At 31.3% G+C, this 17,584-nt stretch overlaps 1 protein-coding gene across 2 annotated transcripts in view; it reads right to left on the reverse strand.

Annotated features, from left to right (window-relative positions):
* Positions 1 to 13,369: 13,369 nt before the first annotated feature.
* The window catches only part of LOC142320250 (uncharacterized), a 440,791-nt gene continuing 436,576 nt past the window's right edge, over positions 13,370 to 17,584 (reverse strand). For both annotated transcript variants that reach the window (XM_075357953.1, XM_075357951.1), the window contains one exon: positions 13,370 to 14,254. In XM_075357953.1, coding sequence (XP_075214068.1) covers positions 13,673 to 14,254 — 582 coding nt within the window. In that variant the 3' untranslated portion in view covers positions 13,370 to 13,672. The remainder of the gene's footprint in view (positions 14,255 to 17,584) is intronic.

Below are 17,584 nucleotides of genomic sequence, written 5' to 3' on the forward strand. Positions count from 1 at the left end.
AATATGAAAAATAAGGAATATTAATATTTGAAGTATCAATATAAAGATGCTGTTAATGAGTATTCAGACAGAGTTTTTTTTTTTTAAACAAACTTTTCATAAAATGTTACACCACATCAGAGTGTGTAGGGTGAGATATAGATTCATAAAAATTTATGTCTGACCCATTCTGAAAAGATTCATTGTATTTATGATATCAAAGTGTGAAAAGCACAGTTATTGCCTGTTTGAGAAAGAACATTCCGCCTGTGTTGCTTTGGTAAATCTACCTTCGACCTACAATAACAATAATTCATAGAAAAGTATCTGTGTCTTAAGTCCATAATCCTAATTTCATTAAGATATTTTAACAATTCTGTACTGCATTTACGAACAAATGAATCTGAGATATGGGAAAAAATTAATCCAATTCTTGATGCTTGATGAGTAGACTTTTTTTCTTGTCTGATGAATTAATTTACCACAGACGCTTGTACTTGGGAATATGAAGATGAAAATTTATAGTGCATGAAAAATGCTACGCCTAACTGGGATTTGAACTGGTACTTCCAGATGAAATGTCAAGATGCTGTCACTCTGCCACAGAGTTCAGCAAACATTTCTACATACATATTTTTACTATATTTGACAAGCAACTTCTATGTGATAACTTGTTATTGACAGGTATGTTAGAGCATGTCGTGGAGCACAATATGATCTTGCAGTACAGTAAGCTTCTATTTCCCAGCTTTTCATGACTCTGCCCTCAGATCAATATATATATTTAGAGTACAACAAAAACAAGGGTTTATTCAGAAACTCATTTTTATACAGTTACTTTTTTATTAAAAAAAGGCTTTTAACAACAAAAAATTTACTGATACATTGATAATATATTCTCATTAAAATATTTGTTTATTTATCAAATAAAAACCAATTAACCTAAGTTATATGGTAAGTGAATTAATTACATAAACAATGAACTTTTTATGTTTATTTAGTAAAAAATTACTAAGAACGTATGAAAGGTAAATTTTCAACAATCAGATCAGTTAAATTTACAGATTTATTTATTTATAAAAATTGTGCATTTAATCTAAAATACAAATAAAGAATTTAAAACTAAAAAATCATATAATTACAGAGATTTTGATTAAGAAAAATGATTTAATCATTATGTGACACAAAGAAATCAAACTATAAAAATAATCTCTAAAACAAAATGAAGACTGTTCATTCTTCATAGTTAAAAACCTGAAATAATGATATTTTTGAATTGAAAGGCTCACACAATCAACAGATTTGTTGACCAGTAGTATAAAAATATATCTGAATACCATACATCATCATCATATTACTCTAATTAATCTATTTTAGTGTTGTCTGCCCTTCCTAGCATTGTCCTCTAACATCTGTAGTTGACATGTTTCGGAGAACCTCCATTCTCAAAACTAGTTGAACACTAAAAGTTAAAAGTTTGTCAAATGTAATTTTAGTAAGAAGGGCAGAAAATAGCACCCAACTCAATTATAATAATCCAAGTGGAAATAATAAATTTGGTGAAAATTATTCTATTAAACTTCTTTGTAAGTTTAATCTTCTTAAACACAATATTTATCTCATATGTTCAACAATAACATAAGCTAAAACAGTAGTTCAAATATTTTTCCTTAGAATTGATTACCTGCTATCTTCATTTGCAAATTACAATTTTCTAAATTTTAGTTTATTTTATTAGGCCTATTTAGATTATCAAAACATATATTAATTTTTTAGTTAGATTACCTTTTATCTGCTACTGAGCTGTAGCAATTAATAGATTAGATAGGGAGTTCACAGCAGTAGGTGCCAGGAAAAGTGAATACTTTTAGATCCTTATTAGTTTACTAAACTAATGTGAAAGTTTACTAAACTTTCACATTATGTCTCCTTGTTCTTCAGAATAGTAGAAAATATAAACTGATCAATTTGATGATTTTTGTAATTTAAAATATTTTTCTCTTTCTGTTTTTACTTTATGAGATTTCTTTCATGAAGTATGAAATCATAATGTTAACATAAATACATTAAACATGTGAATATATGAAATATAAAAAAATAATTCACAATTCAGAAGCGTTTTGAAAAATAATTGAGCAAATATTTATGTATTCATGAACAAGTTGCAGAAATTCAGAGTTTTTAAAAATTTCTCACTTATATTATTATTACTTAAAATTTTATTGAAGTAGTAAAAAAATCTTTTAATTGTTTTAAATAAATTGGCAGGAACATTTTTTTAGTGGTTTGGTAATTTATTAAAAATAGCAATAGGAGCATAATAAATCCTACCCTAAGCCAAAGTATTATGTTCTATTACACAAAAACAGTTTCTCTTGGTAGAGGTGAATATCATTATTGTTTTTAAAAATAACAATTACTTTTTTTTTGTAAAAATGCAGATTAATAAATAATATAAACTCAAAGATACGTTAACATATGTAATTTTCTAAATATCATTTTTACAATTTATATTTATGAGCACCAAAATGGTTTGACTGCCTGCTTTTATATCTTGAATAGATATAATTTTTGGGGACCTAATAAATGTTTAATAATGTTGGAAAGCTTAGTATTTTATTGAGGCTCTTCAACACAAAGCAGTACAATCTGATTTTGTTGTAAACAAGATCATTTTGCTCATCTGAAGAGAATATCTCATCCAATAGAGAACTTGTCACTTAACGAAACAAGAATAATAGTAATAAACAATTAAGTAAGAATAAATTAAAAGAGTACATGATAAAATATGCACATAAAAGCATCAGGTACACAAACTCACAAAGAAGCTTTCAGTGCTCATATGTTGAGAAGCACATGTAGCATCAAAGTTGAAATTGGATCTAAAATTGCATAATATCTTTTTGGTCAAATTAGCTAACACAAATACTTTTTGTTTAATAACAAAACTTCTGCACTTCTGTGAAATTTTCTGAAGTGAATCCAATATAAGGTATGTAAAAAGTAAAACGTACAATAGTTTTCTGTTGCCCTCTAAATGAACCAAGGAAGAAAAATTAAGAAAACCATAATTTCAAAAAATCATTATGAAATCTTAATATTGCTGAATAGAATAATGAACAATTACAAATTACTATCAAATTTCCATGAATAGTTTTTTTGAAAGGCCTTTTGGAGCTAATTACCACTGTCTTCTTCAGTTAAGTCTCTAGTAAAACTGTCTTTGATGGTGGTGTGTTACTTGATAAAAAGGTAGGAGACTTATTAAGTATGTAATCAAGTAATATATTCACTATGATTTTATTGTTTAATATGCATGTTTTTGTCAAATTTAATTTGCTACATGTAAAATTTTTGTGTTGGGATAATGTCTTGGGTATTTGTCCTGCTCCTATGAGATGACTAATAAAAGTTAATTCTGTTCTGTTGTATATCAGATTTAGTATATAAACTCTGCTGTTTAATTTGTAAACTCCTGGTTGCTGGGTTTGTCTTCTTAGGTTGGTGTAAAATCAGATGTATTGTATTAGTTGTTTTGAAAGTAACAGAGTAATATATTTTTTTGAATGTTGACAATTTTATAAGATTGTTGAATGATAAATGTTAGTGTACATATTTTCTATCATTAGGTTGCTTTTGATTTCTGTATTTTATGTACAATATTATTTTTTAATGTTGAGGTAACCACTCTATATTAAATGTTTTTTTTTATATTAAATGTTTTACTTATATTAAATTCTTTGGTGTACTTGTTTGCTGATAATGTTGGATGAATTAGGAAATATAATACGGGTAAGAAAGCTTATTTTGTGCTGTGTGGAGTGGTAATATATGTTGTGGATAATTGTGTCAGTTGTAGTGAGTTTTTAATATATTTTACAAGTGTGTTTGTTATTTATTTTTGGTATGGTGAAATAGTCGCCTTCTGAGGCACGAATGTTCGTGTCTTGGCCTTTCACCCGGAGGTCCTGGGTTTGAATTCCGGTCAGATATGGCATTATGCCTGACCGGGATGGCATAAAAGAGCTTCCCTGCTCTTAAATACTCGTAGCTCTTGTAATAGAATCTTCACTGTAGGAAGCCAATATTTTTGCAGGTGAAAATGATAAACTGTCCGTCTTACCATACATTTATCCAAAGTTGTCCAATCCTGTGATACACCTTTTAGAAGATGGTTGTTTGCCTGGTGTTGAAAAATGTTTTGTTTTGTTGTCATCATCATCTGTTATTTTTTCAGTTCGCTATTAATTGTTGTCACCACACATTCAGATACACCACATGCTGCAGCAGTTAGTTTTAACTCAAGTTTTTGATAAAGGAATTGTCACAGCCTTGTTATCTGCTTCTTCCTCCATAAACTTGTAAATATTAGAAATAATTTCTCTGCCTTGACTGTGAATGATGCGATGCGTCCTTTCAATTTTGATTGAACGCCAATTTTTTATGTCCATTTTTAAATAACTTTTTGTGCAAACAGAAACTTTTTAAATATTAAATTACTACCAATGAAACTCCATAAAATTGTTTGCAAGCATAAAATCACTGACAACACGTTATTTGATTTATAACAGGAAGATTACTACATAAAAATCTTATTATATTACACAACTTCTCAATGCCCAGTTGAATTTATGTTATCTGTAGTTTTATAAAGGGATTATTTGGGGTAGAGTTATTTAAAATTAATTACAACATAGTTACCAAACTGCAATAACTGGTTGTTGCTACTGTGTACTGACATTAGTCATCACATCAGCAAATCCTTAGATTAATACTAATGTAAATAGGATGACTTAATAATAATACATTAACTATGGTAAGTCATTGCTTATATAATTTCAATGAGACAGTGTGAAAGTGTCTTGCTGACAGACAGTCAACATGATGTTTTTGGAAGAGAGATCCCTCCCTACTGCCCGTGCATCAGTCGGCCGGCCTGGCTGTGTGTGCAGATAGTTTGGCACAACTGTACCAAGATAGGTTGTCCATTTTAATCATAGTAAAGGGAGTTACTTATATATGGATTTGAATACTGGTACTTGATTTACTTATACTTGATTACTTGATTACTGGTACTTGAATACTTATATGGATTTGTGGATACTGGTATCCACAATGTAGTAACCCAGCCAGCATAGAACTCCGTTAGCGTTCAGCCCGGAGAAAACCATGACAATGCTCCTCAAATGCCATTTGGCAGTGAGTTGGTGAGTCTGTGCTTTGATGGCAGGCCAGCACATAATGTATGTTCAGGTTCAAAAGTACTTCAGAATGTTTCTAGATGAGAAAATGCAATTTAAGAAGCACCTTCAATACATCACAGAGAAGGCATGTAGTGCCTTCTTTGGTATTCGATGTGTGGTCAATCCTGATTGGGGTCTTAACTTTAAGACTATTAGTATCCTGTATAAGGGTGTCTGCGAAGCAATTATGCTATATGTGGCACCAGTTTGGTTGGATAGGCTAAAATTCAAAAGCTATCAGTATATATTGTTGAGGGCTCAATGCCTAATATTGTTAACGGTAGCAGGTGACTACCGTACATTTCATGGGAGGTGATCTTGGTGATTGCAGAAGTGAAACTGATAAATTTGCTTGCGTCAGAGAGGCAACAGCATTGTTACCAAGAAGTTGAGTTAACTTCTGAAAAAATTCTGAAATTGAACAACATGGTAATCAATGTTTTGTGGCAGGCCAGATGGGATGAAGCAGAGGGTGGACGTTGTATGCATGGTCTCTTTCCAGATGTTGTTAGTTTGTAGGCGCCTCATGGGGTAAACCCAAACAAGTATGTGACACATTATCTTTCTGGGCATGGACAGAGGTTCAGCCAGGTGGACTGAGGAATGTGTCTGCAATGCAGACAGTTGGATGACATTCATAATGTTTTGTATGAATGCTCCAAGTATGAGTTGATGTGCACAGATACTATTTGTCGGCTCGATATTATCGGGTCGGTGTTAGATCTTCGTGTTAATTGGCCAAACCAGACTGAATGGGTCGTAGTGGAGAACTTCATAAATTACTTGGCAAAAGGAAGGATTGCTGAGAGGTTTAGGGTGCCGCTTGGGCTTTCCTGCTTTCTGTTTCTGTTTTTATTGTGTTACTTTTCTGTTGCTGTTTTGTATTCATGGTTTTTTTTTGTGTTTGTTGTTGTTCTCTTATTCTTTGTTATTACGTGTTAAACTGAACTCTTTACCTTTTGGGTAGGTAGTAGATTTCAGTTCCTTATTTTTGTTTTTCAGTTTTGTTTGAGGTTTAGTTTAGATGTGTTTTGTTTTCTTTTCTTGAGAATTCTTAATGAAACACTGTCATACGTGGCATTTGCATTGGTAGCATCCTGACTGAGGTAAGAGCAAGGCTGGGAGATTTTTTTTGCTGAGGTTTTGAAGATGACCTTTGGTAAAGCTCATAAGGGCTATGTATGGAGGGGGTGGCATGGTGATCAAAACTGCCATACGGAAAGTGTTGTTCTCTACGGAGTCAGGATGCTAGCATAAATAGTTCAAGAAAACAAAGTTCAATCTGGAGGAGTATGAGTATAAGGGAAAATTCTTAAATAAATTAGATTGTACACCATAATATTATTAGAGAGTATTTATCCATAATGATTGGCAATAAGTGATATACTAATTTAATTTTTATTTAAACCAAATTTATGTTAAACTAATGTATTTTCAACTTACATCAAAATGCTTTCAATGTATCAGATAAACAGACACAATCCAAATCTGATTCAGTTAACGAATTAGATCCTTAACATGAGCTTTTCTACTCAATAAACCTACCAGTACTAACATTGAAAACAGTACTATGAAAACAGTGACACTGATCACTAGCTTCAAGAATGGTTGGAAGATAATTAAATAATAATTGAAATTTTTAACTTGTTTTATTGGAGCCATTCCTCTGTTGAGCCCTAGTAGAAAATTAAGAGAAAAAATTATAAATGCCTATGTAAAAGAAATGCATTTGTAAACACATAAAACTGAAACACAACAAGAAATCAAACTGGTTTTAGAGAGAGATTTTTATGTTTTTGTAACTTTAGATAAAACTAGGAAACACATTTCATTAATAAAAATTAAAATTGAGAATAATATGCTTAGTGTATTGCCTGCCAATGGCTTTGACTTTTTCTGTGAACGCCATTTTTGTAATTGTTACAAGACTTTGTAGCTTTCAGTTTTAAAATGTTTATTTACATAATCTTTTACAAAAATATTCTCACTTAATTTGAATCTAAAAATTTTTCCTTCACATTTTCTTGTTTATTGCAAGCATTCGTTTATTAAACAAGCAATTATTTATTGACAGCAGTCATGATATTTTTAAATGACTGGGTTATTTATAATATTTCATGAACAATGTCAATATATATTATGTAAAAATATTTATTATGCATTGTCGCCGAATGGTTTCATAACCTTGCGGTAGCCCTAAAAAGGGCCGTTTTTTCGATAGTTGTGAGAAGAGCTGTTGGGTCCGGAAACTGGTCTCCGGCGAAGTCTGGGAGTTGCAGCTCGTCCATTGAAGTCCGACCGGGCTTTCCCTCAGCGGCAGCTGGGTTCCCACTACAACGTGGCAGTGGTGGTCTCCAGAGAACCGCAGTGTCGGGTCGGCGTTGGTCGTCCTTTTCCGGCTCGGCCGAGGCGGTTCTCCCCGAGCTACCCACGCTGGGCCGGCTCCTGCTGCTGAGCATGGCGAGCTGGAGCTGTAGCAGGAAGGTAGCGTCCGCGTCCAGCGGCTCTCTCGGTGGGCTAGCCATGGTGATTAAAGCTCGGCGGGCTGGCGAGGCCTGCTGCTCCGGCGGGGTTATTGGCATCCGCTGGGAGATCCCACGTTGAGGCGGCCAGGGAACTTCTTCTGTCTTCTTCAATCTTTTTTTTCTTGGTCTTTTCCAGGTGGTGGTCAATGATGAATTGAAAATTCACTCTCGTGCACGCTCTTTTATTGGAGCCTGAGAGTGATGGGGCTGCAGCGTCACTATGGTGGGAGAAATGCGCGGTCATCTGCGCAGTGGAAGTGATGCTTGTATCACCGCGTCTATATACTGTGAGCCAGCTCACATTGTTGCTATTGTATTCACCCAGCGATATTAAATTAGGCATATATGTAGTAACAGCATCCTGTAACCTTGGTTAATAAGACTGAAAGGAACCTTCCCAAGACTCCTTCTTGGCAAGATTTGGGAAAAGACAGAAAACTAACAAAACTAGTAAAAGTATAATGATATTTCTTAAAAATAAATTATTTCAAATTATTATAATGTGTGTTATTCAAATATAGTCATTCAATGCTGATAAGTGTAATAAAATACTGAATGTAAAAATATAGATTTTTTAAAAGGATGTTGTAAGAATTCAAATATTTACTTAAATATGGTAAAATAATTTTTTGAAAACAGTTGAGCAATAAATGTTGTGCTTGTTACTAAATCATTCATCTGTGTAAAAAAACTCAATTCAAACACTTAATAAATTGCAACATGATCATTCTCTAAGTTTTTCATAATTCCTGCTACTATATTTAATGCCCTACTGTGTGGTTTTAATTACTTAAGTCTCATATCATCTTCACATTGTCATTGTAACCAACTGCTACTTTAATTGTGGTTTGGTTTATAAAATTCTTCAAAAGATTTTAACATACATATCAAGATTTTAACACACATATTTAAAATACATATATTTTTAACTGACGTGTTATTTCATTGGTCCAGTTGATCTGCCACTTGATAAGTAGAACAAAAATACGAGTATGTCAATGTTAGCAGTAAAAGTGTACCTTTTGCAGTAATTTTAGCTAATTTTACATGCAAACTTTTATGTTTAAAATTATAACAAAATATATAAATATCCCCAATGAAATATTGTTTAAATTATGAAATCAGTAAAACAGTGCAAATTATACAGTATTTGACTACTAACAATTTAATTAGGTAAACTGTATCAGCTAAACTAATACAAATAAGAAATTTTGTTTTAAATATGAATAAAGTAGCACTTTTTTATGTTTTTATTCTTGCCTCAAACATAATATTATAGTTTTTATAATGTTATACTGAAGATAAAAATAAAAAAAAATGTTTGATTGGACAACATGTAATTTTTTATTTTTATTCGCTTTTGTATAAACAACATGTATAAACAATTAAGATATTTAAAAGAAACATTAAGTACATTGTCCTTTTGTTAACAGCAAAATTCAGTTAATGGAATGTAGGTTTAAGGACTAGTCATGTAATAAACTTTTTCACATCTCTAGTTTTATTTATATGAATTATGATGTAGATTATGGGAAAAAGTATTGTGAGATGAATTTTTGATAGTGAAATAGTTGCGCATTATAGAATAATTCATAAGCATTCTTTATTTTTGTTTCTGATTGTACAAAATATAAACATTTTGCCTTTTAGTTTCACTTTAGACTGCATTGTTGCAAGGAATTCAGATATTTTATTGGTAGTGCTGCATATATTGGAATGACTTTAGAATGTACAATAAATAGTTCAAAATCAGTACAGTATGGTTGTAGAACTATGAGCTATGAGAGGAGTTTAGAGAGAGCAGAGTATGTTAATTTTTGGGGGTCTATATTTAGCCTTTAATGTTCAAAAATAAATTGTGATTAATGAAACCATACAATGTTAATTAGTGGGCTGGCTGATGAAACTATAGATATATAGTGTCTTAAAGGCTATTTAATAATTTCACAGGCTTAAAGGCTGTTTAATAATTTTTCAAGTAGAAAAAGTAAAAACAAACTTTAATAAAATAAATATGAGTAACTAAAAAAGATTGCAAAAACAAGAAACTGATTATTGTAAAAATAATTGAAAAATAAAATCAATAGCACAGAGTAATAGAGTAAAGGTTGAAGAGGGGAAAGGTGAAGAATAAAGGCCCATGTAATAACTAGAGATTAATCTGCCTATAATGCAAAATCAATAGTTATATTTTGCCGGTCTCCTAGGCAGAGTGGTAGCATCTAGGCCTTTCATCCAGAGTTCCTGGGTGTGAATCCTGGTTAGGTATGGCATTTTTCATATGGTACAAAAATCATTTTCTATATTCCATGCACAAGTTTATGTTGTGATATCAACAAGCAAAAAATAAAAGGAAAAATAATACTAGGGTAGTAATAAATGAGGTTAATCATTAAGCGCTTTGTAAAACCTTAGTGATATTTCCATGATTATAAGGATTTTTATACAGAAAGATACTGCATTTATGATTTATGCAAATGTTTAGTAGTTTAACCAGTTTCAGTATTTTTCTGTTATTATACAATGAAAAAATGTTAAATTTATAGATTTATTTTTTGTAATATAAAAAATAAATAGCAAAAAAATAAAGTTAAGTTTTAATATTTTGTTTTTGTGTTTTTAATTGAATAACTAATCACTTAATTTCAAAGCTTGCATCTGGGTATATGGTATGGAAATTTTTAAGCATACAAAAAATGTCAAACCTGATTAGAATATTAGCTCAGGACCTTCCAAGCCAAGAGGCTGAGACCTACTAACAGTTCACCAAAGAATTTGGTAAGTGTAGTAAAATTAGAAAAAAAGTAAATTTTATTCTGAAATCTAGGCAAGAAAAATAGACAAATAAAAATATTAAATATTTTTCTGTATTAATGGTAAATATGAAACTCAATTTTCAACTCACTTTAGTTTGTGAAATATTCTGGTTTATGGACTGATTTTCTCTATTATAGAACTTATCCCACTAATTGGATTTAACTGTATAAGCTACTTAAATACTCATACTGCACTCGAACAAAATCATGCTTTGATTCTTTAATACTGTGTGCACCTTAACAGGAAAATTCATCTTAATGTTACTCATAAAAAAGTACAATACTTTTCCTATTTAAAATGTATGAAAAAAGTTTAAATTACACTTATTAGATTTTAAAGTTTAATTCTTTACATTTCCAGTAAAGCTTGCAGATGCAAGTACTCTAGTTTTACCTAGAAAATGTTCTACATGCTTCAGCAATTAAGCAAAGTTTGAATTGGTTACTCACAATGATCCTTCTCTGACTTCTTCAGGCATTGCAAAGAAATTTCTATGTAGTTAATATGATTCTCATTAGTTTAGAAATAGATCAAGCGGTAAATAGAAAAAGAAATTCTTGAAGTATGAATTTATCATTTTTTTTACTGATATTGCATTTACAATTTTTCTGTTAATACTGTATGCTTATCTTTCAGATGATTTTAAATATAAAGTTTGTATGGGATTAGATATGAATATTTTTTTATGAGAAAAATGTCAAGCTTAATATTCAAACTTGGACTTTACCAGAAATAGGTGGAGAATGTCACTAGTTGTCTTAGGTGATTCATATTTTTTTAATTTGTAAAGTGGTAGTAGGGAGTTCAAATAACTATTTAACAGGTATTATTATTTTATTTTTCCTGTAATTTGAAAGTTATCTGATTACAAGTACATAGAAATTAATGTAAATAATATATCTCATTATCACATGTTTTTTATAGTCTGAAATGATTAGCAATCTAATGAAGTAATATTAATTATAATAATTAGCGGTCATTTGCAACTGTTACCACTATGTTGTCTTAACTTCATTCTTTTTTTAGCAAAAAATACATAAATATTGCCTTTTTGCTTAAAAGATATGTGTAAGGACTATTCTGAAAGTAACTGTACAATAATTTCTCTTACAGATGTTGGCAAACTTGTGGGATTCAAGATTAATTGCTTATTGACTGACATTTTATGTTATAGTTTTTTGCTTTTCACAATGTTTAGTATTTATATATATGTTTATAGTATTTTTTTATGTATGAAGTGTAAAGTTCTCAAATGAATGAAACAGTTCAGATTATGAAATCTGGGTAATAATAATGTTATTTGCTTTGGGAACGAGATACCAATAGAAATTCTTGGGCAATTGGTAATTATATATGGTGTAAATGCAATGAATGAAAAACTTCAGAACTTTAATTCAAATGTGCACAGCAAAGAATGTACGAGACAATCCAGCAAGATTTAAGCTATAAGAGCATTTATTCGCGTTTGCTACTGTGTATGTTAACAAAAGACCACAGACAAATGTGAGTGGTGGTATACTTTGAATTTTTGACACCTTAAAGAAAGTTAATTTCTGGATTCCACTGTACCTGCGATATTGTAATATAGTTATCGGAAAATGAAATGGCAGTTGCTTGATTTGTATCGTTTTCAGTCATCGAAAAGACAATGAACATTTAAATAAAACTAGTTATATGCAAATTGATTGTCACAATCTCTTAGAATCAGTATAATATGCTGTCATTTGACGCCATTCTAGAAGAAATAATAATGAATGTCTCTGAAAGGAGCATCATGCTATTTACAACAGCTTGGGAAATTCTGACAGAGTGCACTGGGTCTCTGTGTTATAACACACATCTAGGCACACGTTTTGCAACTGTGTACATTGCTGAAAAATTTCTGGTGCGACCTTTTTATTTATTCATCATGCTGTCCAAACTTAGCTCTGAGAGATTTTGAATAGGGTTTAGATTTTTTTTAGATATGTTGTGATTCATAAATAACGACAAATGGAAAATTCATCAAGCAGTTGTTAAATGGGATGGCAATAGTAAGTGTAACAAGAGTATTCTGTAACTCATGAATCACTTCACGTCTCTATGTGGCGGCGTTTATACGAAGTTAGGCTAAAGTAGATGTTTTAATAAAATTTATTTAATAAAAAACGTTACGTTCAACGGCCTTCAAGATACTTTCAAGATACTTTTTTAAAGATTTTAAAACATTTCTACAATTTCTATGGTTTTTAATTTTAAAAAGCACACAAATCAAACATTTACATAATTCAATAAATCCTTATCTAGCTGTTGAGATAAGAAAATAAAATTAAAATGATAATGATTATTAAAGAATTTAAGTGTAGCTGATTTCTTCATGATATAGGTTTACCACAGCTGGCATATTAAGAAATTAGGTACAAATATACATATGGCAGCCCTCACATCCATAAAAATTAAGGAGAATCAAGCTAAGAATATTACACTGCCAATTCTTTCTTAGCTTAATGGTGCCCAATCAGTTCTCAAATTATCTAGGTGAACGTAAGAAAGTGGTACAAAAATTCTTTGTCAGTATATGATTAATTTATAGTTGTTTACAAATGGCAAATGATCTGTTTTTGAAATAAACTTATTCTCAGCTGATCATCACAAGAATAATTTATTCTATAGGATAATTTTATTCATAGCAATCTAAAAAATATACTCTTTTTAAATTTCCGTAATGGTATTTTGTAGCTTCAAATAAAATGTTATTTAAAAAAAATTTTTTTTTATTGTACTTTATAATTATGAATACATAAAAGCTACCCTATATACATGGGACCTGTATAGCAAATCATTCTCAAAAACATTATTAATTTAGATTATTCGTTTATTATTAAAAAACTGTACAATAAATCATTTAATATTGAATAAATATTTAAAAAATAGTACTGTAAAAGGGATTTGAAGTCCTGAAATGTAAATATATATGTATTTTTATATTTGTAAAGAAGGCATTATTGATAAGTAAATTAGGCCTAGAACATATTTTGTGTCCAAGAATTTGGGCCACTGCTATCTGGGGCCATAATGCGAGTCATGAGGCAATTGGCCGTGTCCCGTCTGAGGGGACACAAGCAATCCTCACGTCCGTACAAACTTATACACAACACCAAACACCATTACACTGACAAGCATTAAAACAAGGGCTGTAACTATTTTGGCAAATGCATTTAAACCAGAGTCATTAGGATCAAGGGGAGCAGATTGTGTTTGAGATGGTCGTCTTTTGCTGGCAAGTCCTCGAGCAAGAGCAGGGAAGGCAAGACTCTGAGTGAAAGTTAATTTGTGCAATGATTCTGACAAACTATATGGACCGACACTTCCACGAGCTGCAGCACGAAGGAGAGCATATTCTAAATCCAGAGCATCCAAAAGTGAATATCTTGCTGTGGCAACAGAACTGCGTCGACGATCTCGTTCTCTTTCCCAAGGGTCACTTAATCGTGGGCCTCCACTAGCTGCCACACTTGTCATAGAAGATGCTGTAGATGAGGACCGTGATCCTGCTGAACAAGGAGGAAAATCTTCTTCACCAGACATGTGCTCCGGAGATGATGGTCGTCGGAGTAGGCGGGCATGGTTAGGATGTAAAAGAGCAGAACTAGGGCGTCGTCCTGCTAAACTGGGTGAGGGTTCTCGTTCTGCAGCACATCCAGGACTAGCCTAAAAACAATCATTAAATTAGAAAAATTAATTATGAAAATATAAACAGATATTGGAAAATAATTTTTAAATAGGTTGAATATAGTTCAGAATATTCTAATAAAAAAGATACAGCCAACATGCAAAAATACAGCCGTATTTAGAAGATACATGCCAATCGGGTTATTAGTTATATTAACCACTGATGTGTGGTTAATCGAACCACCAATCAGAATGATCATAATTCCAAACAATTCTGTAGGCACACTCAGAAGTCTAACATTAGTAGTTTGGCCATTATAAATTAGTGTGCTTGCATGGTTAGACCGAGCACCGTCAACAGACAGATCTAGGCGATATTACAAGAAGAAGGAGAAGACACTCAGGATGTGGTGTAATTTTATTACTGCCAACCTAATCTGGGGTCTCCCTACCCCGGCCACTACTGGCGAGTCAAAACAGTTCTTTTAAGAGTTATTCTCCCAGGGTAGCCTAGCTTTTGCTGTTTGTAACACTAGAAGCAAACATTTTTTTAGATCAAACTTAATAAGGTAGGTTCCAAGGTGGCTCAGCCACTACTGTATACCCCAACCTGATGGTCAAGTTGGTGTCTAATGATAATAACAATGTTTAACATTTTTCATTTGTCTAAAAGTTCTAGATATTCGGTGATGGGAAAAGCCTGTTATTCATCTTCCTATGGTAGAGAGGAAGCAGTGATTGTATAATCTACTGTTGGTATATGTTATAAGTAGCGAATGAGGAAAGGGGCCGAGTTACTCTTGGTATAAGGAGTTCCCCCCCCCCCACCACTAAAAATGCCAATGGCCTCCTCAGTGGGTGGTTGAACAGTGGGGGTATAGCAAAACTATTGTCCTGGGAGCGTAACTGCCCCCCAAATGTGAAGGAAGTTCTACAGGAAGTCAATGATATTAGAATACAAACCCCTGTATTAAAGCTCCTAGTCATAATTCCTTATATTATCCTATGATGCTGGGGCTTCTTCTGTTAAATCTTCCAGAATTAAAATAGCTTTTCTGGATCTCTGGGAGAAGCAACAAACGAAATTTAAGGACTGATTGCATATAGGAATGCCATGGATTACAAGGTGCAGTTATCAGTAGTGATTACATGCTACTTACGAAGTTGAGAATAGCTGTAAAGAAAGTAGAGAAAGTGAAGGTAATTAAGAAATGGAATTTAGAAAATTTGAGGAAATTGGTAGAGTAAACAATGGGAGAATAATTATATAAGGAAATTAAAGAAAGCAAAAAGGATAATGAGAACAGTGAGGAGACTTGGATGAAAACAAAAAATGTTACAATAAAAACAGCAGAGGAAGAAATAAGGCTATTATGAGGGAAATAGAGCCAAGAAATCACAACAGATATTTGGTTAACAACTGAATTCTAAAATAGAAGAAAGAAGGCAGTATAAAAATAAGACAAGAGAAAGTGAAAGAGTGAAGAATTGCAAATTAAACAATGAGTTAAGTAGAAAAACACAAAAAGATAGGGATAGGAGGCTGAAGGAAGAATACTAGATCTAGAGAATCTAGAGAAAAAAGAGAAGTAAGATGTGATGTATAGGAAGGTGAAGAGCATTATATGGGATAGATGGAAAGGAAATGTGATGTAATGAGAAAAATTGAGGATAAAATGCTACATGAGGAGAAAGAAGTAACAGAAAGATGGCTAGAATATATGGAGGATCTGTATATGACAAGAGGAAACCTGAAGTACTAAATTTAGAAAAGGAATGGGAGGTAGCCGATAAAGAAAAAGGACAATTGATATTAAAATGTGAAGTACATAAATCAGTTAAAAAGATTAAGAATAAAAATGAATGGGAGAAGAACTTTCCACAGAATTTTACAAAGAAGAATTTTTAAAGAAGGAAGAAATAGTTGAACTGTGTAATAAGATATACAGCTTGCAAAGACTTTGTGAAAGCAGTATTGATACCAGTTCTGAAGAAAATTGGTACCAGAAAATGAATAGAATGCAAAAAATAAGTTTAATAGCCCATCCAGCTAAAATATTGTTAAGAGTCCTAAACTGGAGGTTCAAGAATAATGGAAGAAAATTCAGGGGTGAAAAAATTTGGCTTCAGGAAAGGAAGTAATCAGATATAACAAGGGGCTACTAAGGATGGCAGGAGAGAGAGGTATTTAGAGATAAAAAAAGGAATGAGTTTGTTTTTCATAGATTTAGAGAAAGCAATTGTTTGAGTCAAATGGGAGAAAATGATGGAAATTCTTAAAGAGAAAAAGTAGAATGGAAAGACAGAAGGGAATTCTTCCCTTACAATTTTTTTTTTGGCTTCAAATATCTACCTCAAGAGTGCATTTGCATATTAATTGTAATATTGTTTTAAAATTAAATCTTGTTATCTTAAAATAAATAAAGGTAAATAAATTTTTATTTAAAGACTAAAAAAATATAAAATGACTTTTTTTTCAGCATTACTCAATAGAGATCAGATTACTATGATATGTATTACATAGATAAATTGTAAATATAAAAATATAAATTTCAAGATAAAAGAAAGATGTAATTAAAGTCCATTTTAATTAATTAAAATATAAACACATAAAATAATGTATGTACATTAAAAATGAAAAATTACTATAAAGTAATTTATTCATAATTCAGAAAGTTGTTGAAAATTATTTTTTATAAAGACATACTGAACAAGATGCAGAAAGTTCAGGGTTTTCTAAAACTTTTTCATTATCTTTATTTAAAAATTCATCAACTCAATATTATTGCTTCTCTAAAAGAAAATCTTTTGATTGTATTTTAAATGAATTGGTGGAAAGATTTTTTTTGTATGATTTGGTAATATACTAAAATGGGAAATTAAGGCATAGTAAGCCATTTTCTTGTAACCTGAAGCATTAATTGTTAATTTAATGAAAATAGTTCTATTGTTTTGTTTGATAGGGGATATTATTTTTTAAGAATAACGGGCTATCCTTTTTAATAAAGATTGAATAAAGGAAAATATTTAAAATAAATGAGATATTCTTGCATTAATTTAAATTGGAAATCCAGAAACTGAAGAAAACTTTCAACTAACAATTATTTAAATTACTGTTATTTTAATTATTAAGCATTGTACATATTAGAATATGAATAAGTTGATAAGTCAGAATAAAAAAAAATTACAGTCTGTCTACATAATAAATCCAAATCCCAAAGTGTAATATTGATAATTGGACAGCGCTCAAGTGCTGAATTGAGGATCTGTGTAGAACTTTCAACATAATTTGGAAATTCCCTTTAATGTCTTATGACTTCCCTGATTTTAGGAGTATAAGGAGGACTTCCTTTTTACTGAAAACCTTTT

Source organism: Lycorma delicatula, chromosome 2 (assembly GCF_047948215.1).
Source record: "Lycorma delicatula isolate Av1 chromosome 2, ASM4794821v1, whole genome shotgun sequence".
Lineage (NCBI taxonomy): Eukaryota > Metazoa > Arthropoda > Insecta > Hemiptera > Fulgoridae > Lycorma > Lycorma delicatula.